General features: G+C 41.7%; 1 protein-coding gene across 1 annotated transcript in view; it reads right to left on the bottom strand.

Annotated features, from left to right (window-relative positions):
* The window catches only part of SLC6A1 (solute carrier family 6 member 1), a 598500-nt gene that overhangs the window by 64418 nt on the left and 510543 nt on the right, over nucleotides 1-23539 (bottom strand). Inside the window, exons 11-12 of the mRNA XM_078661404.1 lie at nucleotides 19505-19636; nucleotides 13330-13432 (exon numbers count right to left, since the gene is read on the bottom strand). Of these exons, the coding sequence (XP_078517530.1) occupies nucleotides 13330-13432; nucleotides 19505-19636 (235 nt within the window). The remainder of the gene's footprint in view (nucleotides 1-13329; nucleotides 13433-19504; nucleotides 19637-23539) is intronic.

Raw genomic sequence — 23539 nt, 5'->3', positions numbered from 1 at the left:
CGCAGTATTTACAATACGGCGCACCATGGTGCAAGGATTGACGGATGCGTCAGAAATTCTGACGCATCTGTTGGCACAAAAGTCACGCATTGCTGGAGTCGTGTCGCAAGCACGACACAACTCCATCAATGCAGAGGAGGCCTATTCCCAATACACTGTGTCACCCCTGACACCTGCTCCAAGCAGGTGTAGGGTGTTGACGCAGTGGCATCCTAGAAGTGGCGCAGGGAAATCTTGTAGGTTTCACTGTGTCACTTCTACGAGGCTTTCTAGCATGGGAACACACACACACTGCATACATTATACATGATGCAGGTATATTGTGGCACAGGGCTTTACAAGGTGACGCATCTCTCTAGATGCATCACATTGTAAATGGACAGCAATGTGGCGCATTGTTTAAGCCACCACTGCATCACAAAAAGGGGCGTAACGGCGGCGCAAAAGTGTCGCAAGGGGCTTGTAAATCTGCTTGTAAATCTGCCCCATAGTAAGGTCTTGCATCTCTAATCAAAAAGGCTGCAGCCTGGCACATGCATATTTAATCTTTCCATACTCTGGAAAAGTGTTGCTCACTCATTAATGGAAGAAAATTGTTGTTTTTTTTTATGCCCGACAACTTTCAAACTTCACCAGCCGCACCTGCCAACAAGTGTTTTTATTAAGCACTACCTTTGCTCCCTCTATAAGGACACTCTACAAGGTCGCGTGGTAACGGACCAGGACAGAGGTTTGCATATTTTAAATATAGCTTGAACTCTCCAGAGCACACTGCATATTTCTACAAATAGAAAACTGCCGCTAGAAAAAGGTTGATAAATCTATATTTGGTTTGAAAAACAGAATCCGTCATGTTATTCTTACAGTAAACATGTTCAGCATTACATGTTAAGACATTAGTCATCACCGATAAACAGAAAATTGTCAAGTTCATCTCAAATGTATATGCCTACAGGAAATATTTCGAGAAACTAATGCTCTTCTGTCAAAACAATCAGCTACAAGTTCAAACCACAACACATTGCTTGAAATAGAGAAGAGGTATTGTTTATTCATCTAACATCGTATATATTTTGCAACCCTGAATCAACTGAATGTGCTCTAAATTACATTCTAAAATCAGTCAGTATCACGAAATTTTTCTCGATATGTTATGTTCAGGGTCACTGCAATTATGTAGCAGGGGAGGACCAAATTATCCTACAGGCTGACTAAATTATGTACTGAGAAAAATGCAATATGTATGGCACAATGCACCATATTTTGTGACAGTATCAGTTCAATATTTTGAAATTTTTCCACATGATGACCGTTTCAGGGCACGTGTTTCACTTCTTCAATACCAGTTTAACACCCAAATGCAGCAATATCCAACTAAAGGTGACCAATCAACCTTTGTGACAGACCTTCCACTGCATTGCAGCACGTTTTACTGTGTTTACTAACACTTGATCCGTTTGCGCTAGAATAATTGTTTTCTATGAAATTTGCAAATTTTACAGTAGTAGATGAATTATGTGACAAATGCTGCAGGGCAGAATCATATAAGTCTAAGGGCCTACCTATGATAAGTTCTTCTAGGCTTTAGAAAAAACAGCAGTTGTTTTTTCCCCAGTTAAATGTGGAATATGATGTAGTACAAAACCACATCAAAGTATAAATACAAAAAACGTAATTTATATAAATCAATAAAAAATAAGATGATTCAAATACAGTTAACCTAGAAAACACAGAGATAGGTTCTTAAAGCTTTACGGCAGAACAGATCAAGAAAACACAAATTGCCAATCAAAGTGAATATTTGTCGTAGACTTGAATTTTGATGTCAGGTCAACAACGATGCAGCGGGGTAGTGTAAGTCTTGCGGTTTGTGCTAGTAAAGGTTTAACTATGGGACTTTACTCAAAGTCAACCTCCTGTACCGGGACAAAGTAGAATACTGAAGTTGAAGTCAATGAGAGTTGCTCAAATCAGACTCGCTCTTCTTGAGCTCACACTAAAGCTTTCTGTTTTGTCATCAAAACCATTGAGGGGGTAGCACAGCTGGATTTATGCAGCTGCCCTGGTTGCTTGATAGTGAGGATGAATGTGTAATCTCTCCTCAATTCCAAATTTGATAATGGCATGTAGTCTGTTTCCAGTTTTCAGATTTATCCCGTGGGGCAAGGGAGGTGACAGGAGCTGACAAGGGCTCTGTAGAGTCAATGGTCTCTTCAATCTCTGAGCAGTACAAATTGACAATGTGTAGCTGGCAAGGGCAAGCCTTTTTCAGTTAGCTTTTGTTCCTCATGCTGGTCCTCCAGAGCCTTAAACAGTGGCAACGTTTTTGTGGATGCTTAGAGGCCACTTCTCTACTCTCTCCTACAGCTAAAGGGGAAAGACTTCAAGCAGCGACAGTACTTGGGTGTTGTTTTGACTGAGCTGTCTCTCTCTATTCAATTTCAAAAAGCTGCATCAAGTTGTGTTTAATATATCTGAATACGCTGGAAAACTGAAGATATCCTTCCTTCCATCTGTCAGAAAGCAGTGCTAAGAGTTTATTCTATTGTGCTTTGATTATGGTAACTCTCTTTACTTGGGAGTTACCTATAACCTTGTCAAACTGCTTCAGGTGATTTAGAATGCCACAGTGTGTCTGTTGTTTATCCTCCCTCTTTTCCATACTGCATTGTCAGGTTGTTCTCATATACACTGGCTTATGGTGCAACAATGGATTATGGCTTTTTCTTAAGTGGCACTGTGGGTTTCTCAGTGGTCTGTCCTTTTGGCTCTGTTTAGGTCTTACGCTCCTGATCTTCAGGACCATTTGGCCATTTGAGAATGAAACATCGACAAAGCATCTACACTAAGTCTCAAGAAATGTCTTTGATCAATTACAAACATACTTTTAATGCTGATTGTTTCTTGGTCAGAAAGTTTGCATTTTATTAGGTGGAGATATTGATCTCCATTGATCGGGATAACATATATGACAATTTGTTTTGTGTGATTAATGTAGGTTGGTTGTTTTTTACAATGCTTTATTAAGGTCCCTGACTGAACACTGTTAGAATCAATAATATGTAATACATTGATATTTGTTGTTACATTTATATTGCAAATATATGTAATGCATGATTATTTGTTGTCAAACATATGCAATGTATGAATATTTGTTGTCTGATTAATGGACAGAGAGGAATTTTTTTTTTAGATTTATTTGGTATGCCTTTTCATTAACAAATGATGCATAATTCCATGCAAGTTGGATTATCACACCAACTGAATATTTAATGTGAATAAATAACTCCTTCAGGAGCCCTTTGTTTCATATAACAGGGCCTGCAGCACTGCGCCGCCCACTTAAGTAGCATTTTTAACATGTCTTCGGCAGCCTGTGTGTGCCATTTTAAACTGCCATTTTAACCTGGCAAAAAAAACATTTTGGCAGGCCCAAACCTTCCTTTTTAATATATATTTGTCACCCCTAGGGTAGGCACTAGACAGCCCAGAAGACAGGGTGCAGTGTATTTAAAAAAAAAAGTACATGTACTTTTAAGTTTTACATGTCCTGATAGTGAAAAGCGCTTACATTTGTTTTGGGCTATTGCAAGGCTTACCTCTTCCCTAGAATAACATTGGAGTTACCTTATTACATTTAACAAGCAATAACCTCCAAATGGGAACAGGAAAACAATTCATGTTTGGAATCTTTGGAATTGTATTGAAAAATCCTCTCTTATGGTAAAGTCTGATGTTAAATTACAATTCTGAAAACTACACTTTTAGAAAGTTGCATTTTCCTGTGTTAGCCAATTGGTGCCTGTAGCCTGCTTATAGGTCACATGACTGGGTGTAGCTGACAGTTGGGCTTTCTGTATTCCTTCTAGGCAGTAACACACAATAGAGAGCGTAGGTGTGCCTGGAAGAGCCATTGCTGGCAGGATGGGAGGACGGAGCTGGGCACATACCGACTTACACTTGAGTAGGCTGTGTCCTGCCTTCACACATAAGGCTGCATACCACTTTGTAGTTAGCCTAGAGCCAGGCCACAGAAGGCAGGATGCTGGCGGACTTCAAAGGGAAACATCTGGAAGCTTTTCCCGCTTCAAAGAAAGGCCCAGGTATAAATATTGGACCTCAGACACCTACTCTTTAGTACACTTCTGGACCTGTCGAAGACCTTGCCAGGAGGCAGGATTGCAGTGCTTCTGAAAGGACTAGCCCTCTGCTGGACTGCTGCCCTGAAGCATTGCTGCCTGCTGTGCTGACCTGCTGCCCTGACCTGCTGCCTGCTGGCCTCTTGCCTGGAAAAGAAGGACCGGACCTGCAACGTGTACCCCAGACCATCAGAGTGACTCCATGGATAAATCTCTTGTAACGGGCATCTAAACCCTTCAACTGTGAAACCTACCTTGCCAAGTAGTGCCATCCCAATCCTGGACCATTGGATGTGGGCCTGAAGGTGCTCTGCCAGCCAATCTGTGGATCCAGCAGAGCCAACAAATTTTCTCTGCCACACGCCGCAACCTCAAGCAGAACTGCAACATCGCTTCTTCTACATGGGTCCTGGCACCAGTATTTCAGATTCTCGCAGCTCATCAGAACTGATGCATCACCTCAGCTGCGTGAAGCATCCTTGACGCCAGACTTCCTATCGAAAGTCCTTATTGACAGTATCCTCGATAACGACGATGCAGGACCTTGCATCTCAGTCTCAAAGCACCTCAGAACCGGCACATTGCTTTGATTGAGCGACTCATCCTCAATGCAGGACCTTACAATTCACTCTGTTTCTGATCTGGTGTGGCATCCTCTTTGGTAGTGTTTTTACTTTGTTACTGTTTGAGGCGTCACACAAATACTTGCCACATTGCCTATAAGTTAAGCCTGTCTCCCACCAGAGGTTGAGCACAGGGTAATTTGGGATCTGCTTTTGACAAGGATTGTAGTTCCTGCTTGAGTAGCAGTTCACCCCACTCAATCAGTAACCCGATTTCTCACAGTAGCTGGCTAAGATTTCTTTTTTGCCCTACTCTTTTTTCTGTCTTTGCTTAGTGCCAGGAAACACCTTGGGGTAATAGTATGCTATGTAAAACTACAAAATCAACCAATCAATCAATCAGTCAATTAATAAATCAGTCATTCAAACTTTTATCCTAACATGGCTTCCACATTATCCTTGTCCTTAGGTCCAAGTGGAGAGTAGGAAACACATAAGTAGGACTGGCAGGACCTTTTCTTCTACTGAAGATTTCTTTCAATTCCAGCAGTATTAATAGTAGACGGTAGTATTATATCATTTTTATCAGATGGATTAGTCTAAGATGGGTAGTAAATGTCTCCAGGAGCCTCCACATAATGTAGCAGAAGGCTGGTACGCGTATTAGGTTCTCTAAGCCACCCCCAGATCCAACTCTAATGAAATGACGCCACACCCACCCTTCTTCACCTGAGGAAAGACAAATGTCTGAGAGTCCTCCTTTCATTTAAAGCTTCAATCACCTAAGCTTCATTGTGGCATGTTATTGTTATAAGTTGGATTCTGCTCTGGTCCTTTGTAATGCTATCTGGCCCTGTCCATTCCTAAATTGAAAATCGAAAATAAGTGTTCATTGATTGTCCCACTGCAATCTTCTTGCGTTTGAACTAGATTGTTGATAAACACTAGAAAGGATCTTTGAACAAGGCGTTTAGTATTTTTGTGGCTGAAAATGGTAAAATAGACTTTTGTTCACACATAAGCTTCTCCATAGAAGAATGCAACTGTACACAGTGACAAAAAGGATTTAGTGGCTGATTGCTGTTTCTTTAATAGAACATGCTCCATGTTCAACCATTAAGGAAGGCCCTGCTCCTATAGACTAAAGAGCCCACTTAGGTGTGGCTTCTCCAATGTGTAAAAGTAGGATTTCTAAAAAGGCAGAATACTGTCATTTGATATCTGTTCCTGAGAAGTTTTAAACAGCAACCAACCAAGCCACTTGGGTGCACCTGGAGCCATACCTTTTAGTCATACATCTATGTTACATAAATATACATAGCAGCCCACATATGACACTTAACATCCAAACTACTGGTTCATTCCCTGCTTCAACTTATCATTGCCATACTGGAAATTTAAATAAGCCAACTGGGTTTTCGCAATTTTGCATCACAGCAGTCATACTGTAGCAGTGGTACAGTGCCACAGAGTCAAAATCCCAACAAGAGCTTATAGAAAACCAAGTTGGGGCCTCTCACTCTTTCCCTTTAAACAGAAGGCATCCCATTCATCAACATTCTTATAAAACCATTAGGGGTCAGCATAACATGACACTTTTATGAGAACAGGCATTACATCCCACTGATTCAGTTTTCAACATTGCATTCAAACCCAGGAGCTGTAATCTAAGGACATTGTTTCATCATTCTAAAAGGTCCTTTTGAAAAGATGCACTCTGCTCTCTTTCATGAGAATGCACAGGATTCACAAACATTCTGCTTAGGTCTTGCTTAAAGAAAGCAGAGTGGCAGAAAAGAGGGGTATGGGATAGGGAGAAAGCCTATACATATGACATTATCTAGTCAAGGCCTAGAACAAGTCAGCTCACTAATTTAAACTTTAAGGCTCTGACTATGAGTTGTGCACAAGACACTTCCAATGTGGAATGAATTCTGCTTAGCACAATAAGATGTTAAATATTTTTGCACCTGGATTTTCCTGGGATTAGGAGCACATAACTCAATTCTACTAGCAGGAGAATGCAGCTAGTAAAATCACTTTAGGGCATTGTCTATAATGCAGCCCAGTCCCATTCTACCACCTCTGCCTAAGCATGTGCCGGAACAGAGGCAGCTTTGCATTCAATGAAACTTCTTCTCCTCTCCTCCCCTAAATCTTGCCACAGCATGCATTACTCCTGCAGATGATTATACCACCTGATCAGAGCAGGTGATACATTTCTGTGTTAAAGACCATGGAAGAGTAATTTTAGTTAGTAAATCATGTCCCAGATATTCCCATTCTGTGGAATTCTCCTTATAATTGCACATTGTCACAAATCTATGTTGGAGGGTCCCAGGGCAGCCAGGTTGTTCTGAGCCCATACTGTAACAAATGGCTTATTCACCACTCCTATACTGCAAATACCTTAACTAGGAACCAACTACCCCTCTTTAGCACAGAACAATGGAAAGCTCACTCAGGGAAAGTGCTGTGAGTTAGAAACTCAGCACTGAGCAATGCAACAAATAACACTTAATAAATTGCTGTCCAGTCAGTGCTTTATCAGCAATAAGGTGATCAACTAAATCCTTGAATTTATGTCATTGGTGACTGTTTGGGCTGTATGCCAGTCCACCATTTGTTGCCCATAATTCCACTCTTGACAAAGGCCCACCTTATGCAAATCAGCACCAACTCTGCTCAACAGCCTGTTCAGAACTGCCAGTCAAGGTCCCCTCCAAAGGACCATAAGCAATCCCAGATGGGTATCCACCTTTCTGAGGCTCGTCAGTAGGGTGTAGTGATTTGGCGCAGTGAGCATAAGGCCCATGTTCAAGCGCATCAAATGCAATAGCAACAACAACAACAACAACATCTAGGTGATGAATGGAATGCCTAAACTAATCTCAGCCATTGACAAATGTCCTGGCCGCATTTCAGGCTGCCCATTTTCTACCCACTGTGCCAACTCAGATAGCTATATACAAATCAGCATTGGTCCTGCTCCAATAGAACTGCCAAGCAAACTATTCTTTGAACAGGAACACAACCAACCCAAAATCAGTTTTGCTCCAGTTGAGGTTCTTCAGTCCAGTGCAAACTTGGTCAAGTACAGCCCTTTCAGCACTTAACTCTCATTGGCTCTGATGGTAAGCAGCATGCAGGCTTCTCAGCAAGGTAGTGTGGAGGTGATGGCGCTCAGCACTCCAGAAACAACCTTGTACCTCCCTATGGTCAAGGTTATTCCCTTCTGAGTCTGATTCTTGCATGATTATGCACAAATGCAGATTACCCCCATACTCATGTGTTAGTGTACAGTTGTTTTAAGTCTTTCAAACTCAGTTCACTGGTTCTCCCAGTCTTTGAATGAGATGGCAATTCTCAAAACACCGTCCGGCTCCTGTGATGCTCTTTCACTTACCTCTGCCAGGGTGAAAGTGAGCCTGCAGTTTATTAGGCTTCTTCAGCAGATATGTCTTTGTATGTGGCTGCAGCTCAGGGCGGTGCTGTATCTTCTCATGGGTAATCTTGCAGGTGCTCAATGCTGCAACACTTGAATTGCTCAGATCATGATCAGTGCAATCACACACAACTGGGATCTTACAGGTGGTGAAGTTTTGCACAGGCCTTGCAGGTTGGATGGTGGATGTTGGCTTCAAGCATGCTGAGGTCTCATGTCACACTGCTCTGGGTTATGGTGCAACTGGGTGCAGGTGCAGTGCCTTCTGGCTATGCTGCTGATCGCAATTTGGGTGAAGATCATGAGGCCTCGCTGTAACTTTACTGATTGGGTTCAGCGGCTCACATCACTCTGCAGCTTAACAGATCAAGCTCAGTATATAACACAGTTACTTGATTCCCTTCAGGAATTACCCTGGAGCGTCTTGGGCAAGCCAACACCTGGGCACACACATTGCTCTCCACACTCCTCCACTTCTTTAGACTTACTGCACCTCATTCCTCGTGGATAGTAACTCCTCCTGCAGGGTTGGCAGGCTGCGTCATTCACTCAGCAGGCAGTCTGTCTGCAAGGTTCTTCACATTGGTAAATCAACTCTTCCAGAAAGGGATGGACTATGGTGAAATCTCATCACCTCTGGGAAGTTGAAAAGATCTTCTTCAACATCTTCCATATGTGGAGCCTGTTGTGAAGAATGGACTCTTTGGTCTACCTAACCAGGAGTAGACCCCAAGGATAAAGCATGCCACGTCAGTAGGTGAGGGTTCTTGGGTCTTTAACATAGGATTATCTGTCTTGAAGTAACAGCTTCTCTAGATCCTCCAATTGAATGTGCATTCTTTTTGGTTCTCCCCTTTCTTCAGGCACAGACAATGAGATATCCATACTTATGAAGGTGTTTCTCAGAAATCATTCAGGAGCAGCATCTTTTTGATGCAAATGCTTCTACAACTCACATATCACTTAAAGAAAAAGGACATTTACACTATCTTTTCAATTCTGGCATTAAAACTGCTATTCTATGGAAGGTTACTGGTACCCTCTAGAGCAAATCCAAGAACAATATAGTTGGCTATCAAACACCAAAACTGAGGACCGAGTTCCAGAACAGTAGTGTGTCTTGTAAGATGTTTGTCAGAAACCCACCCAATTTACTCTTCCTCTCCATCTGGAGTTTGACTCTGCCATACAACTAGTCCTGACGAGTCAGTACCTTTTGGAAGAATCTACTTTGTGTCATAGTCAGAGAAAGAAGCGCTCAAACAATACCTGGAAGAGAATCTTCAAAATTGTCTCATTGATTCAAAATGGTCTCCTCATCTCCGTCTGGAGCTCCCTTTTCCTTTGCTCCTAAGAAATTCAAAGATCCCCGTCTTTGTATTAACTATAGGAGATGTAACTAAGATCACTGCAATGGACGAAAAGCCTTTGCCTGTTATTAAATATATTTTAGTGTCAGTATGATGAGCAACAATTTTTATGAATTTAAAGCTTCGTACAGCCTACCATTTCTTAAGGATATAGGACGGATATGATTTGAAAGTGTCATTTCAATATCTATATGCCCATTATAAATATTAGGGAATGCAATTAGGAATTTGTAATACCCCAGCAGTTTTCCAGCATCTCCTGGATCATATTTTCCCAGATAGTATGAACCTTTTTGTAGTGGTGAATTTAGATGATATTTTGATTAATACCAAATATTTAAAATCCCATAGAGAACATGTCATCTCTATCTTAAACTATCTACATCTTACACCATATGCATTGTAAATCTGAGAAATGTGAGTTTGAAAGAGCTAACGTTGCATATCTGGGCTCCATTCTATTGGCCCATGGTCTGGGTATGGATTCTATAAAAGTAAGTATGTTATGTGAAGGTCCCCCTAATCATTTACAGAACTTAAATTGGGGGCCCTGGTCCCATATCTAACAGGACTTAATACTCCATTATCCTTAAAGTTACTATATGAATATAGGAGTGAAAAATGAAACAGCTATCATACATAAGATTAATGTATTTTAGAACATGGTGTATAACGATCCATGATCCTCTTACTAATAGAACTTGATATGAATGAGCAATCATTCTTTAAAACATATTTTCAGGTGTTTGGCTGACAATATGTTTGAAAAATACGTTCTATGTGCCTGACCTTTACAAATATAGCGAGATTTCTTCAGCCTTTGGTTTAGTCACAAACTTTTTATTTCTTTAAAATAAACCTATGATTTTTTTATTAAGCAATGTCTCTTCAGAGAGTCACTATGGTTTCCTCTCCATGAAAACGTATCAGGGAATATGTAAGGTAGGAGCTCCTCATAATCTATCACATCCATCTTTAAGTTTTCTCTTGACATTTGCAGTGAAACAGCATTGTGTGCAATGAGCAGTTGCATGGATGTTCTGACTAAGAAGGTTTTTATTCAGTTGTTCATATTGCAATCTAGGCATTCATGCACTACTGAGGAAATATATAACTGTATGCTTGCATGCTATTGGTCTAGTACAAACTTTTTAGTTTAAAGTCTTTATGCTGACTATTTTGCTCTCTCACCTGAAGACAAAGGGGTAGCAGCAACTAGTGTACTGGGTTAGGTTCAGGGCAGGGCTATGTATTCTGTACCTTTGGCATATTAGTATCCTTTATAGTCCTTTTAAACAAAACATAGTGAAAACTGACTGAACTAGAACATCTCGAAAGAATAGTTTGAAGTTCCATTCCAGAAGTAAACCCCCTGGCCTTTCTTCCATCAGACTTCCTTTCACTCAACTGCTGCTCAATTGTGATGGCCAACTCTAATAGTTACAAAAAGGTTATTATAGGTCATTTCACCAACTCATTCTTTATTTCATCTTTCAATTCCCCACAAAACAGGGCAAAATATGTACTCTCAACTCAGGTCATTTCAGCAGCAAGTTGATGAAATTTGGTGACATAAGGTAGAAAATTGATAGTCATCTGAAATATTACAGAGGTTTTTTCAGCTGGAAACTCTATCAAACCTCTCAAATATCTCAAACAGATTCAGGAAAGCTAAATAATTATTTAGGCTGGAAACATCAGCAGGCACTAAATGGGTAACCCATGACAAGGTGTCCCCACTTGAGAAGTTTTTCAAGTATCCAATCTTGGTTCTTTCGGAAGAAAACTGGCATGGCTGGAAAACTAAATAAACGGTTGGGTCTTCCAAATGTTCCCAGAAAAGTGAAGAGAATTTAAAACAACTTAAGGAATAAAATGTTCTCTATTTGCCAAGGCCTGAAGCCAAATCACAGACAGGATCATAGCTACTTCACTCAGATTTTGTTTTGTTGTCGCAACCAATGATTGGCTGAATGCTATGGAGTTTTCTTCAAAATAGTCTTGACTTTTCTGAGGCATGGGTGATGTCGTCCTGTAGCCACTTGTGCTCCACAAAATGGGGAGCATGCAGGAGCACAGTGCCTGTAAGAAGGAATCCCAAAAGGGGGAAAAGACACAGGGCAAAAAAGCTCTGTACTAGGCCGGGGAATCTTGGACAGAGGAAGCCAATCATTACTGCTTGATGGCAGAAAGATAATTGAGTATGAACTGCATGAAATAGTAAAGTGGAAAACACCATTCCCAGTATAGCACTGAAAGTTTGAAACTAGGCAGAAGGACTTATGAGCATGAGCCTTCAACTGTACTCCAATGCAAGGAGAAGCAGGTCTCAAGCTTGTTATATAGAGCTGAAACAGGAAACAGGAATTTCTCAACAAGAATTTCTACCAGATTACTTTGGCAATTTAAACACATATGTTTCTCCACGATGTATTGTACTATTCTGTCCTTTTTAACACAATTCCAGTATTTGACCGCCCCGGAGAGTCTCAGGCACTACACAAGAGGCCAAGAAAGCAATATCTCGGTACCGCAAGAATGTACCCCAGGAAGGTAGCCTTTAGGAAGGACTAACCGCGGCCAGCCTCTCTCTGTTCGCAGACTGGCAGAATATTTGGCGTACCGGGAAAACTTTGTTCTACCTGCTAGCCAGCAGAGCATATACCTTGGTCAAGATGAATAGTCCAAAGACCAAAACTTATTATGGACTAATTCAGTGATGAATTAAAACGTTTAGGTGCATGAAGGAGTGTGGATATGATCGAATAATATTATATTTATACTGTAGACCATTGTTTACCTGGGGAAGCATGCATTAAACGTCTCTCTATGTCAAGTAAAAGACCATGTGCTCTTGTTTATTGCAGATCTTCAGGAGCAGCTGTGCTCCGCTGCTTCTCTGAAGACCGCTCATTCATTATTTCCCTCTACTTGTTTATTCTGCTGAATGTGTGTTCTCCCCGTTGGGATGTACCCCATTGTATTATTGACCTGCCCTGTCACCACAACATTAACATTGACAAAGACACTAGATCTCAGATTGCTGAGACCTATTGTCTTTGCTAATGCTTGTTCTGATTGTAAGCAAATGGTTTTGCCACATACATTACCACCTGCTTTCATCAGAACATACATGCATGTGCAGGCCTGTGGGTGGGGCGAGGAAGCAGGGAGCGTAATTGGGGCATAGGGGAGGGAAGGAGAAGCATTTTTCTAGCCTGGGGAGATTTGAGTGGTCAACCCATTTGACAAAAAATGTGGAATAAGGTATGGCTGGTGCTGCAGTCAAATCTAATGCATTGTGCTGGCTGGAATTACTGACTGGAAAATGCTGTTTTGTTCTACCACACATGGTAAACCACGTGGCAAACGACCAAACATCTCATAATTATGCAGAACAAAATTCACACATAAAGGCATAAGGTATTTATGTTCTGCATACCATATAATCAGGGTCTTTGACTTTTATTGCATTGCATGTTTGTCTGCCTGATAAGCTACAGAATGTTATTGAGATGATTATGAATCACAGTCATCCCGTAAAATACATTTTATGATTTTTATCTAAAAAAACTGGTGGTGGAAGAGAATAATAAATTGATTTGTTTCAGTAAAAAAAAATAATAATAATGAACTGTACCCGCTTAGAAAGAAATGCAAAAGAAAGTATAAAATGAAAAGTTATTTTAAGTGTCAAAATTCAGAAGACATTGGCAAGATGTAGCAAGTCGACAAATACAAAAAACTTACTCTGAATTATTAAAGATTTCTCACACAAAGAAGTGTGTTGTAGTTATAGAAACTATACTTACCATAGCACCAAGATATGGAGATGCATTCAAAGAACACAAGAAACAAAAGACTCATTCCACTCGCAGAATAGTAATCAAACAGCTTAAAAACATAAATTCCACCCTAGAAAACACAAAGAAAATATATGGTATTTAAATAGTACAAATATAAGTCCATCAATTCAAATATATCACAACGTTTGTATACAGTGTATATACCATTGACCATATATTTTCTAGAAGAGGTGGAAACAGATTTAAAAGCATGGTGGACCGGTTTAGTGTATGGAGGTAAACTCGTGGTTTCTGCAAGCAGCAGGTATTTCACCTACAACAAACAATAAAAACAAAATCTGCCTCATATACACATGTCCGTCAAAATGCGGGAGATAGTGGTAGGTAGAAAGGAGTATTTTCCTTCAAATAGCTAAATGTACATGCAGGATGTTACATGCCGGACTGTAAATATCTCTGAAGTGAATACGTTTGTGGTTACCTCTAAAACAATTCAGAAACAAGCACAAAATGATACCTCCATGTTAGTGATTCTTCAAAATGAGTGCAGCACTTATCACTATAATAATTGGATCGTAAATAAAAAGACACTTCATAAAGGATACAAGGAAATAAAACAAGCAAAAATATGGTGAACAAATGGCAGGTGTTTATTTATTTATTTATTTGTAGAGCGCAACATTTATCCCAGGGGATGTCACAGCGCTAAGGATTACGGTGATAAGTAGGTGGATGAGGTTGAAGGGCCAAGTCAGTCTTTTGGGAATAGGTGTGTTTTAAGTTTTTCCTCAAGGCGTTGTACTTTTGGGTCAGCCTAAGTACCACTGGATATTTACAACAAGGGGTGGTGAGGGACAGAGTCTCTGAATTAAGCAGAATACTCTCACCCAGTCAAGAGATCAGGGCTAGATCCAACACCGTTTTTTAGCTCACTGCACCATCCCAGTTTCAGAACCTGGCTGTATGCAAATTAGTCTGTTCCTGTCCCAGTGCATGATGGGAACAGGGCAAACCAAACTACAAAAGCCAATTCTTACACTGGGAAGGAAACAAACAAGCTTCCGGGGACCGGTTTCTGGCATTACAGCCGTCTGAAACTGGGATGGTGCAATGAGCTAAAAAACGGTGTTGGATTTAGCCCTGATCTCTTGACTGGGTGAGAGTATTCTGCTTAATTCAGAGACTCTGTCCATCACCACCCCTTGTTGTAAATATTTTTGTCCACCCTAAGCGTGGAAGGGTATACTCAGATGTGAGTCCCTTGCTCATTGCACCATCAGGATTAAAGCAAGCCGGGCCGAAGACGGCTGAAATGCCAGAAACCGGTCCCCGGAAGCTTGTTTCCTTCCCAGTGTATGAATTGGCTTTTGTAGTCTGGTCTGCCCTGTTCCCATGATGCACTGGGCCAGGGACAGACTAATTTGCATACAGCCGGGTTCTGAAACTGGGATGGTGCAATGAGCTAAAAAACGGTGTTGGATTTAGCCCTGATCTCTTGACTGGGTGAGAGTATTCTGCTTAATTCAGAGACTCTGTCCATCACCACCCCTTGTTGTAAATATATAAGTACCTCTGGAAGCTCATTCCAGTGCCATGCCGCCAGGTATGAGAAAGAACGGCCTCCTGTTCTAGACTTGTTTATTTTTTTGTCTCGACAAGAGCAAGGTGTTGCAATCTTAGTGGTCTGGCGGGGGTATAGAAGTGTATTTTGTTTTTAAGAATCATGGGACCTGTATCGTGGAGTGTCCTGTGAGCATGACCAAGGAGCTTGAAACAGGCTCTTTGACGCATGGGCAGCCAGTGAAGTTGTTTTAGGCAGTCCTTTGCCAAGCTGTGTTTGCCTATGTTGCACACTAACTTTGCTGCAGCATTCTGCACCACCTGTGAGCGTTTGAAAAGGTAATCTGGCATGCCCATGAAGAGGGCATTGCCATGGTCCAACCTGCTGACTAGCAGGGCCTGTGTGACTGTCTTTCTGCTTTCCAGGGAGATCCACGGGAATAGCCTTTTTAGGAGTTTCAAGGTAGCGAAGCATTTCCCACATAGAGTTTGTACGTGGGCCTGCATGGATAGTGTGTCGTCGATAGTTACACCCAGGTTTTTGGCACAGTGCTTGGGTGTCGGGGCGTCTCCTAAAGAGGAGGGCCACCAGGAAGAGTCCCAAATATGTTTGGCTTCTCCGAGGAGCAGGATCACGTTTTGTCCGCATTTACTTTTAGGCAGTGATCTGCCATCCAGTCAGCCATTTTAGTTAGGCAGCTGGTAAGTTTATTTTTGGTGTCTTCATGCCCCTTCCCAATGCTGATGGTGAGTTGTGTGTCATCCGCGTAGGAGCAAACCCCAAAGCCCCATTTTGTCCCAATTTGTGCCAAAGATGAAACATAGGCATTGAATAGCGTAGGGCTGAGGGATGCTCCCTGCGGGACGCCGCATTTCAGTTGTTTCGGTTTAGATGAGTAGGCTCTCCTACTTGGACCGTTTGCGTTCTGTTGCACAGAAAGGAGCTGATCCATTCGAGGGCTTTTCCATTTATCCCTTTTTCCCGTAGGTTTTGTAGCAGAAGGTGATGAGAGACTGTGTCGAACACTGCCAACAGGTCCAACAGGATCAGGGCCACAGCTTTGCCTTGGTCTCCGGAAGTATGGTGGAAAGGGAGGAGTTTGAGGTGTTGGGGAGTACATAGGTTTAAAGTTTTGTAGGTAGGGGCATGGTGGATGTGATGGGATAGATGCAGGTTTCGGCATACTAGGATATAGCCACGGTGAGAGGCACTAATGCTTGGGTAGGGGCAGAGGTAGTAGGGCATATAGCTATAGATATAGGTCAAGGTGACAGGGCAGAGGTAGCTATAGAGGTAATAAGGTTTAGGTAAGGTTAGAGGTTATAAGGTATAGTCAAGGTAAATGTATTATGGATTAAGTAGGGGCACAGATACTGTGTTTTTGGTAGGTATATCTGCCACTAAGAAGTGGTAGAAGACAATGGTAGAGTAAATAATAGCCGATTGAAAGTAGAGAGAAACTGTCTTGGAAATATGAAGATGTATGAGCACTGGAAGAGACAAAGATGATGTATAGTCCAGATCTCTGCACACACACAAACAAAACAAGAAATAAGGATTTCCACGATTTGTGTGATCGTGGTAAAAAAGCATTACATTAATTATTATTATTATTATTTTTACATGAAGAGCAGATACAGCAGGAAAATGTTAGACATAATGAGAATGGTGTTCATTTAAAAAAGCTTGAGTGGATAGTTTAGAAGTTAATTTTCTGTCATAAAGGACTGCCTTAAGCATATTTTTTCCAAAGTCACATACAAACTATAGTCACTCCTCAACTCATCCCAACAGTAAAATGTGCAATTGTCCTAGCGTTTGCGGAGGCAGAAAGCAATGGTTTCTTTATCCTGCCACCAGGATAGAAAGGCCTGCATGTACTTCATAGTATTATAGACACTTCACCAAACGGGCCCCACTCGAGAAACACACTACCTTCTCATGAATGTGGAATTTGTGTAGATTTACACATATGATGACATCGTAAAAAATTATTCAAAGTTTTCTGGCATTGTTATGTATTTTAGCCATATTTTGTTGGATTAAAATTTCAGAGAAAAAGGCCATCGATACATTTTTGGACTTTATACTTTGTACATTAATTTTACCACTACAGTTTTGCAGCACTTATTGTTAAAAAAAAGGAATGAATCTGGCAGAATTTGTATGTTTCACACAACCCAACAGAGAATAGCATGCAAATCAAGCAACAGTTTACACAGGCAAGCTGCGCAAACCAAAACTGTGGGGTCCTGTACTCCAGGTTCAATATGTGACTGAGGAATAAACCTGTTTTGTGTGCAGATTGAAATATAGGCCCAACATCTGTTTATCTCTCGATTTGTATCTGAGAGCAACATTTGTGATTTTCTGCTGTAAGAAGATGTTTTCTCTTGACCGAGCTCCCATTACCGCTAAAGTCTAGGTTAGGACTATGTAACATTTGCATAATTTGTTTTCACTTAATTACACAAAAGTTCAGTAAAATTATACGAAATTGTGTGTAACAATTCAAAGTGAAAATCCATAATTTAGCACTATAATTTAGCATGAAAAAAACGAGTGCTCCAAAAAATGCTACTCACTTTCTGGTTTTTCATGTTGTTCCTGTGATCTGTGCTGCAATTTTACTGTGAATTTATGCAAAATATGACAGTGTGGTTTATATTTTCCTGGGCCTAGTTTAAATGTGGCAATTGTATTACTATAACCTCAATAAATACAGTACATACAAAACAGTAAGAATATTATCCTGTCAGAAGACATTCATAGATATACTCATTAAAAAAATCATCCCTACACTAGTAACAGAAATTCACCCTAAAATGTTGTTTCTATTGATCAACTTCTACGGTTCATCTCTAATTGATAATTCGGTAAACTATTACATTTGAGGCTATATTTCAACATCATATGCTAATCGCATTTCCCAGATTGCAGTGAATCAGCTGCCTCTGATGACCCACACATGGATAAGGGATTTAATTGATCCTCTTCCACGTCTATAAAAAAACGGTGGTTTTAAGCAAAGTCTATAGGTTTAATTTCTCACCTTTTGTAATCATGCAAATTCACACTATCATAAAAACTGCGGCGTTTAGTGAGAGACAGAGAACAGTCAGGTCCCTCTGGGAGCCCTTTACTCCAAATGTTACTGGCTCTGCTATACTTGATCTCTGGTATTTCCAGTTTAATACACAACCCTGGATAAAAGCAAAGCTTGAAAATATAATCTCCTGCGATTCATTAAAAGATTATTTTAAATGTTGTTGCTGTGCAATCTGCAGATCGTTGTGCACGTGACTTCTGTCACATTGACAGCCTTTCAAAATGGATTCAGTGCAGTCTGCATTTCTTCCACTTTCCTTTAGCAATTGCTTGAGATCTCTAACATCACCAACCAAAGGATCACAGATTGTTTGATTATGTGTTGTGTTCTGCCACTGTTGCGTATTGTGGCAGCATACAAGATGCTGCTTTGAAACTTTAAGCAGCGCACAGGGACAGCAAATGTGCTATACATCTACTGGTGGTGTTACTTACATTGTAAACAATTTCGACCCGACTCACAGAGGCATTGTTAAGAGTAACCCTATGGTTACATACAAATATAGGTTCGGTTCGGATACAGTACAATAACTTTAATGAGGATGGTCAGTCAGCAGATTTTGGCCTGATTTACTAACATTTTCAATCATGGCTGTACCGTTTTTTTGCTCAGCCACAATGCAAAATGTTTGGTAGTGTTTCCTAAGTCAAGCAATGGTCAACTTGTGTCACCTTGTGTAGCTTGGTACACAAAATGTAACAAGCGTTACAGTGCATATGGGAGGTGTTCTATTTGTGGAGCATGGGCGTTCCCATGCATCCACTCATTAATTGTTGCGTATTTCCAGATTTACTACAGCTAGTAAACCTGGGAAAGCATCAAAATGCTAAGTCTTCATAAGTGAGGTGTAACAAGGATAAATACCGATATTTCTCCTTATACTTCCTATTTCTATGCGTGATGCAGAATGCAGTGGAAGAAAAAATTGCCTTGCAAGAATATTTTTGTGCAAGAAGCCATCTCTTCCTGAAAAAAACCCAATCCAGCCCGATTCACTTCTGATATATGATTATATATTTGTGTTTATATCTCTCGCGCTGTTCCTGTGTTTGAGGATGACACAATCAATCGAATATTGTTAGTTCTTTCCCTATCCTTCACATTTAAATATCAATATTTCTCCTATGAAATCTTCCCAAATGAAATATATTACCTTTAGATACATTACAACCAAAACCATAGGCATGGCCAGAGATCCCAAAATACAAATCAGAAGCAGGTAGAAATCGTGCCATGGGAGAATCAACCTTGACTCTGTATGGTTGCGGTCTTTATAGAGGTTAAGTGATGTGCATTCGTACTCTTTTGCACTGTATCTGGAAGTACCTGGCATCATGGCAACCAACAATCACGCTGAGACATGAACCGTCCTGAAATAATGCCTCTGAGTTCTACATAAGCTTGAAATGTAAAAGTTGCACGGTTTTCCTTCAACCCAAAGAGCCTACTTAAATAAAAATTGCCCAAAAGCCTTATTTTACAACTAGAGGAAAAATAAGTAGCAGGCTTACCTGAGTGATATTGGAAAGACCAATCAAATAGGAAATAACGCAGACAACAGCAATGAAGATTTCTCGTCGGGTTCGCAATAGCTTGGGAAATTCATCGATTAGAGCAGTGATAAACCCTTCCACTGTGCAAAACTTGAAAAAAAATGGAAAAGAAGGAAACATTCTTAAAATGCATACGATTATTAATGGTTTTTGCAAAGCAAACTGTCCTCAAGTCTCTTAGAGGCTTATGTATAGGTCCCTATCGCCACCACAACGTCACTTTTACGGATGTCGTGGGGGTGATAGGGGCTGCACCTTATGTACAAGGCAGCGTTAACGCTGCCTTGTACATAAGGCACCCTTTCACGCTATGGTTAGCGTGAAAGGGGCGTGCAGTAGGTGTTGTGGTGGGCGTTCAACCGCAACACCCATTGTATTTGACGCTGCCCCCTATGTACAAGGGTTGCGTACATAGGAGGCAGCGCCAAAATTAAGACCAGGAAAATCCTTGTCTTAAGTTGGGGAAGTGAGGAGAAATGCATTATTTCTCCCCATTTTTGCCTTGTGCAGCACACATGGAAATTTTTGGGGGAACGTTTGTAACTTTCATGTGTGCCGCATGGAGGAGCACACATGAAAGTTACAAAATAGCATTTTAGAATTGTTTATATGCAGGAAGAGACACCTTCCTACACATAACCAATCCTCCCCTGCACACAGACACCCTTGCACTCTGGTGCAAGGGTGCCTCCGTTGGTGCTAAGTTGTTAAATTAAGCGCCATCGCAGGGGGAAAAGCAAGGCTGCCCCACATTCTTGTAAATATGGTGTAGCCTTGCATTTCCGAAGTGGCGGAGCTTGTCGTTAACCCCTTCCGTGCGGGGCACATTCCCCAGCTGTGCTGGGGGGCGGGGGCGCGTACAGCGCCCCGGTGCTCATGACGAGGTCAGCTCGTCATGAGCCACGGTGCTCCGGTGCTCATGACGAGCTGAGCTTGTCATGGCCACACCCGTTCCCATGGAACGCTCAGCACAGCAGGGGAATCAGCCCAGCGTGCGAGCGTTCCACGGAACGGGCGCGGTCATGACGAGCTCAGCTCGTCATGAGCACTGGAGCGCCATGGCTATGAGCACCCAAGGGGTTAAGCCAAGGAGGGTAATGGCACGCTCCGCCACTTCATTGTACATATCCCCCTTAGTTTCTCATCATATCGTCTTATCAACATATTTCTATTTTACTCTCTTTTGGTAACAAGAAACATATCATCATTTTGTATAATTTCATGATATATTTTCTCCCTAAAATCCCAAACATAAAATATGATTAGTCAGGTTAAGTTGCAATGTTGTTCCAGAAACTTAGGTTCATACATTTCTTGTCAATTGAGTGTTTTTGTATACTTTTGTGTACTAACGAAATCGAGGCTAAAATCCATTTACTACGCTTACTGAAATGAACGTGGATAAACATTGGACCCGATATGAAGCTGAATCGATGGATGCGATCAATGTTTAGAGAGAGGAAGAGGAGAAAATGCTTATTACACTCGTTGCTGTTACCTCTGCTGTGGTTTGAAGTCTCCAGTCATGGAAGTGGCGGATAACAATACATACTATCTAAATGAGGGGATGTGTCACAGACTAAGAGCAAAGTCTGTGTATATTGTTTGCAGTCTGTTGCAATGTGCTTTGTTTTAGTACATAAATGCTCCTGTTTACATAACAGTAAGTGTTTGACTGGCTAATCATTTTTAGGTTTGCTGGATGTATTTTGATTTGTAAGTCTGTGCTCGACCCGCGCTACAACTGAGTGTCAAGTGCGGAACCAGTACTTGTCCCAGTTGATAAGAGCCCATATTAGGCTGAACTCCAAGACTTCAGGAGTAAAAATATTCAAACTAAAGGGTGAGGCCCTGTGATTCCTGCTTTAACCCGTGGCCTTCTGAAAGGAGTTCTGACAGTCCATTTTATGTGACGCCAAATGTTGGCAATGGCATGCATGTTAGGGGTCTGTGACACATTGCACTTCAAAGCACAATGTTCACCCATCATTTTCCTCTCTTGTGCTCCCAAGGGAAATTAGGAGATTTTATCAGTAATTTTTTTTGAACCAGGTGCAAAATATTCAAAGAGGGTGGCTCTAGTGCTATGTGAGTTAGTGAATACCAAGCGTTTCTCCTTAAAGAGTTGTGCGGATACGGAACACTGAATTATGACATGCGAAGTCAGCACTTTGCAAAGGAATGTTTCTGTCAAAATTACCCCTGTAATAACAAGTACCATACTTTCAGGAGACAGCTTGACAGTATAATGATCCCTGAGATTGTGTTGACATCTGGACCTTCCTAATATTTTGGAGTAATACAGTAAGGACTCAGATACAGGGTTGGACTGGCTGTTGGGCATCTGGCCGTGCCCGATGGGCTCGCCTCACATGTCAGTTTGTGGGCCAATTTTTAGCCTGTTTGTGGGCCTGTTTTTTGAGCTACAGGACAGGTTATTTCTGTTAAATTCTCTGATATTAAAAGCAATATTGCCTGCAGCAAGCTCAAATTCATGCATTCTTCCATCCATTGCAAAACACTGATCCAGCTTGTCCGTACAAGTCCAAAATTGCCCCAATTTGCAAACATGAGCAACCTTTTTAGCTTTCTAATTTGCTGATTGGAGACAATTAAAGTTTTAGGCCGGGGCTATATTATTTCACATTCCAACCTTATCATGATAGGCAGAAATACGTGATGACATCAAAATAATGTTTTTTTTTTCTGGAGACCTCATTCCATAACTCCTTTGACAAACAGGAATTCTTACCTGAGTCTTTCCAGATGTTAAATCAGGAAAGGGCTGGTAATTGGGTGGTACTCTAATTTGGAATGGGCAACATCACCATATTTAATTATAGTTTTGGGTATCATTTTTTAATACCTTTGACTAGAGAGAAACTCTCCATGATTATTGTAAACATGCCAATACATCCATTCAGATTAAGTAACTAATCTGGCATTTTTATATCCATGGCTTGAAAAATAGAACATGGGATATGGTTTAACATATCAGACTAATTATAGCCGTGGGAGGTTTTAATGTTGCCCATGAGACAATACATAATATAACTGATTTCTGTGTTCATTATTTTCTCTAGCATTCTTGCTACAGAATTGACCTTTATAAATGTACCTACAATTAGAGGCACCAAAACAGATGAATAATTGCAAACAAAGTAACAGAACTAGGAGACACTGAATAATAGATTTCGAAACGAATTAGCAAAAGTTGTGGTATTTTGAACATTTACTTATAAGAAACAGCATATTCGATTGTGTTGCTCTCTATGGACCACAGAGACATTCTCACGCGTTTCACCCTGGCCATTTCATTATGACACCAGCCAGAGGACTACCGGGTCCAGGGGGCATCGGGGCAGGAGCCGCACATCACTTTCGCGCCAGCTGGCGCTTAAAGGCCGCCACTGCCTCCCGCACCGAGGGACGAGCTGCCAGACACCAGCCATAGGCCTACCGGGTCCAGGGGGCATTGCAGCAGGAGCCGCGCATCACTTTCGCGCCAGCCGGTGCTTAAATGCTGCCACTGCCTCCGCACCATGGGACGAACTGCCAGACACCAGCCAGAGGACTACCGGGTCCAGAGGCATCGCGGCAGGAGCCGCGCATCACTTTCGTGCCAGCTGGCGCTTAAAGGCCGCCACTGCCTCCCGCACCGCGGGACGAGCTGCCAGACAACAGCCAGTGGACTACCGGGTCCAGGGGGCATTGCGGCAGGAGCCGCGCATCACTTTCGTGCCAGCTGGCGCTTAAAGGCCGCCACTGCCTCCCGCACCATGGGACGAGCTGCCAGACACCAGCCAGAGGACTACTGGGTCCAGGGGGTATTGCAGCAGCAGTCGCGCATCACTTTCGCACCAGCCGGCGCTTAAAGGCCGCCACTGCCTCCCACACTGCGGGGCGGGCGCGGGCCAAGGGCGCCCGTCAGAGGCCAGAGGAGGATGGGCTGGGCCACCCCCTTGAGAGGTAGCTCACAACAAGCTGTGTTGA

The sequence above is a fragment of the Lissotriton helveticus genome, chromosome 9 (assembly GCF_964261635.1).
Source record: "Lissotriton helveticus chromosome 9, aLisHel1.1, whole genome shotgun sequence".
NCBI classification, from domain to species: Eukaryota; Metazoa; Chordata; class Amphibia; order Caudata; family Salamandridae; genus Lissotriton; species Lissotriton helveticus.
This window is presented reverse-complemented; position numbering and strand designations above follow the sequence as displayed.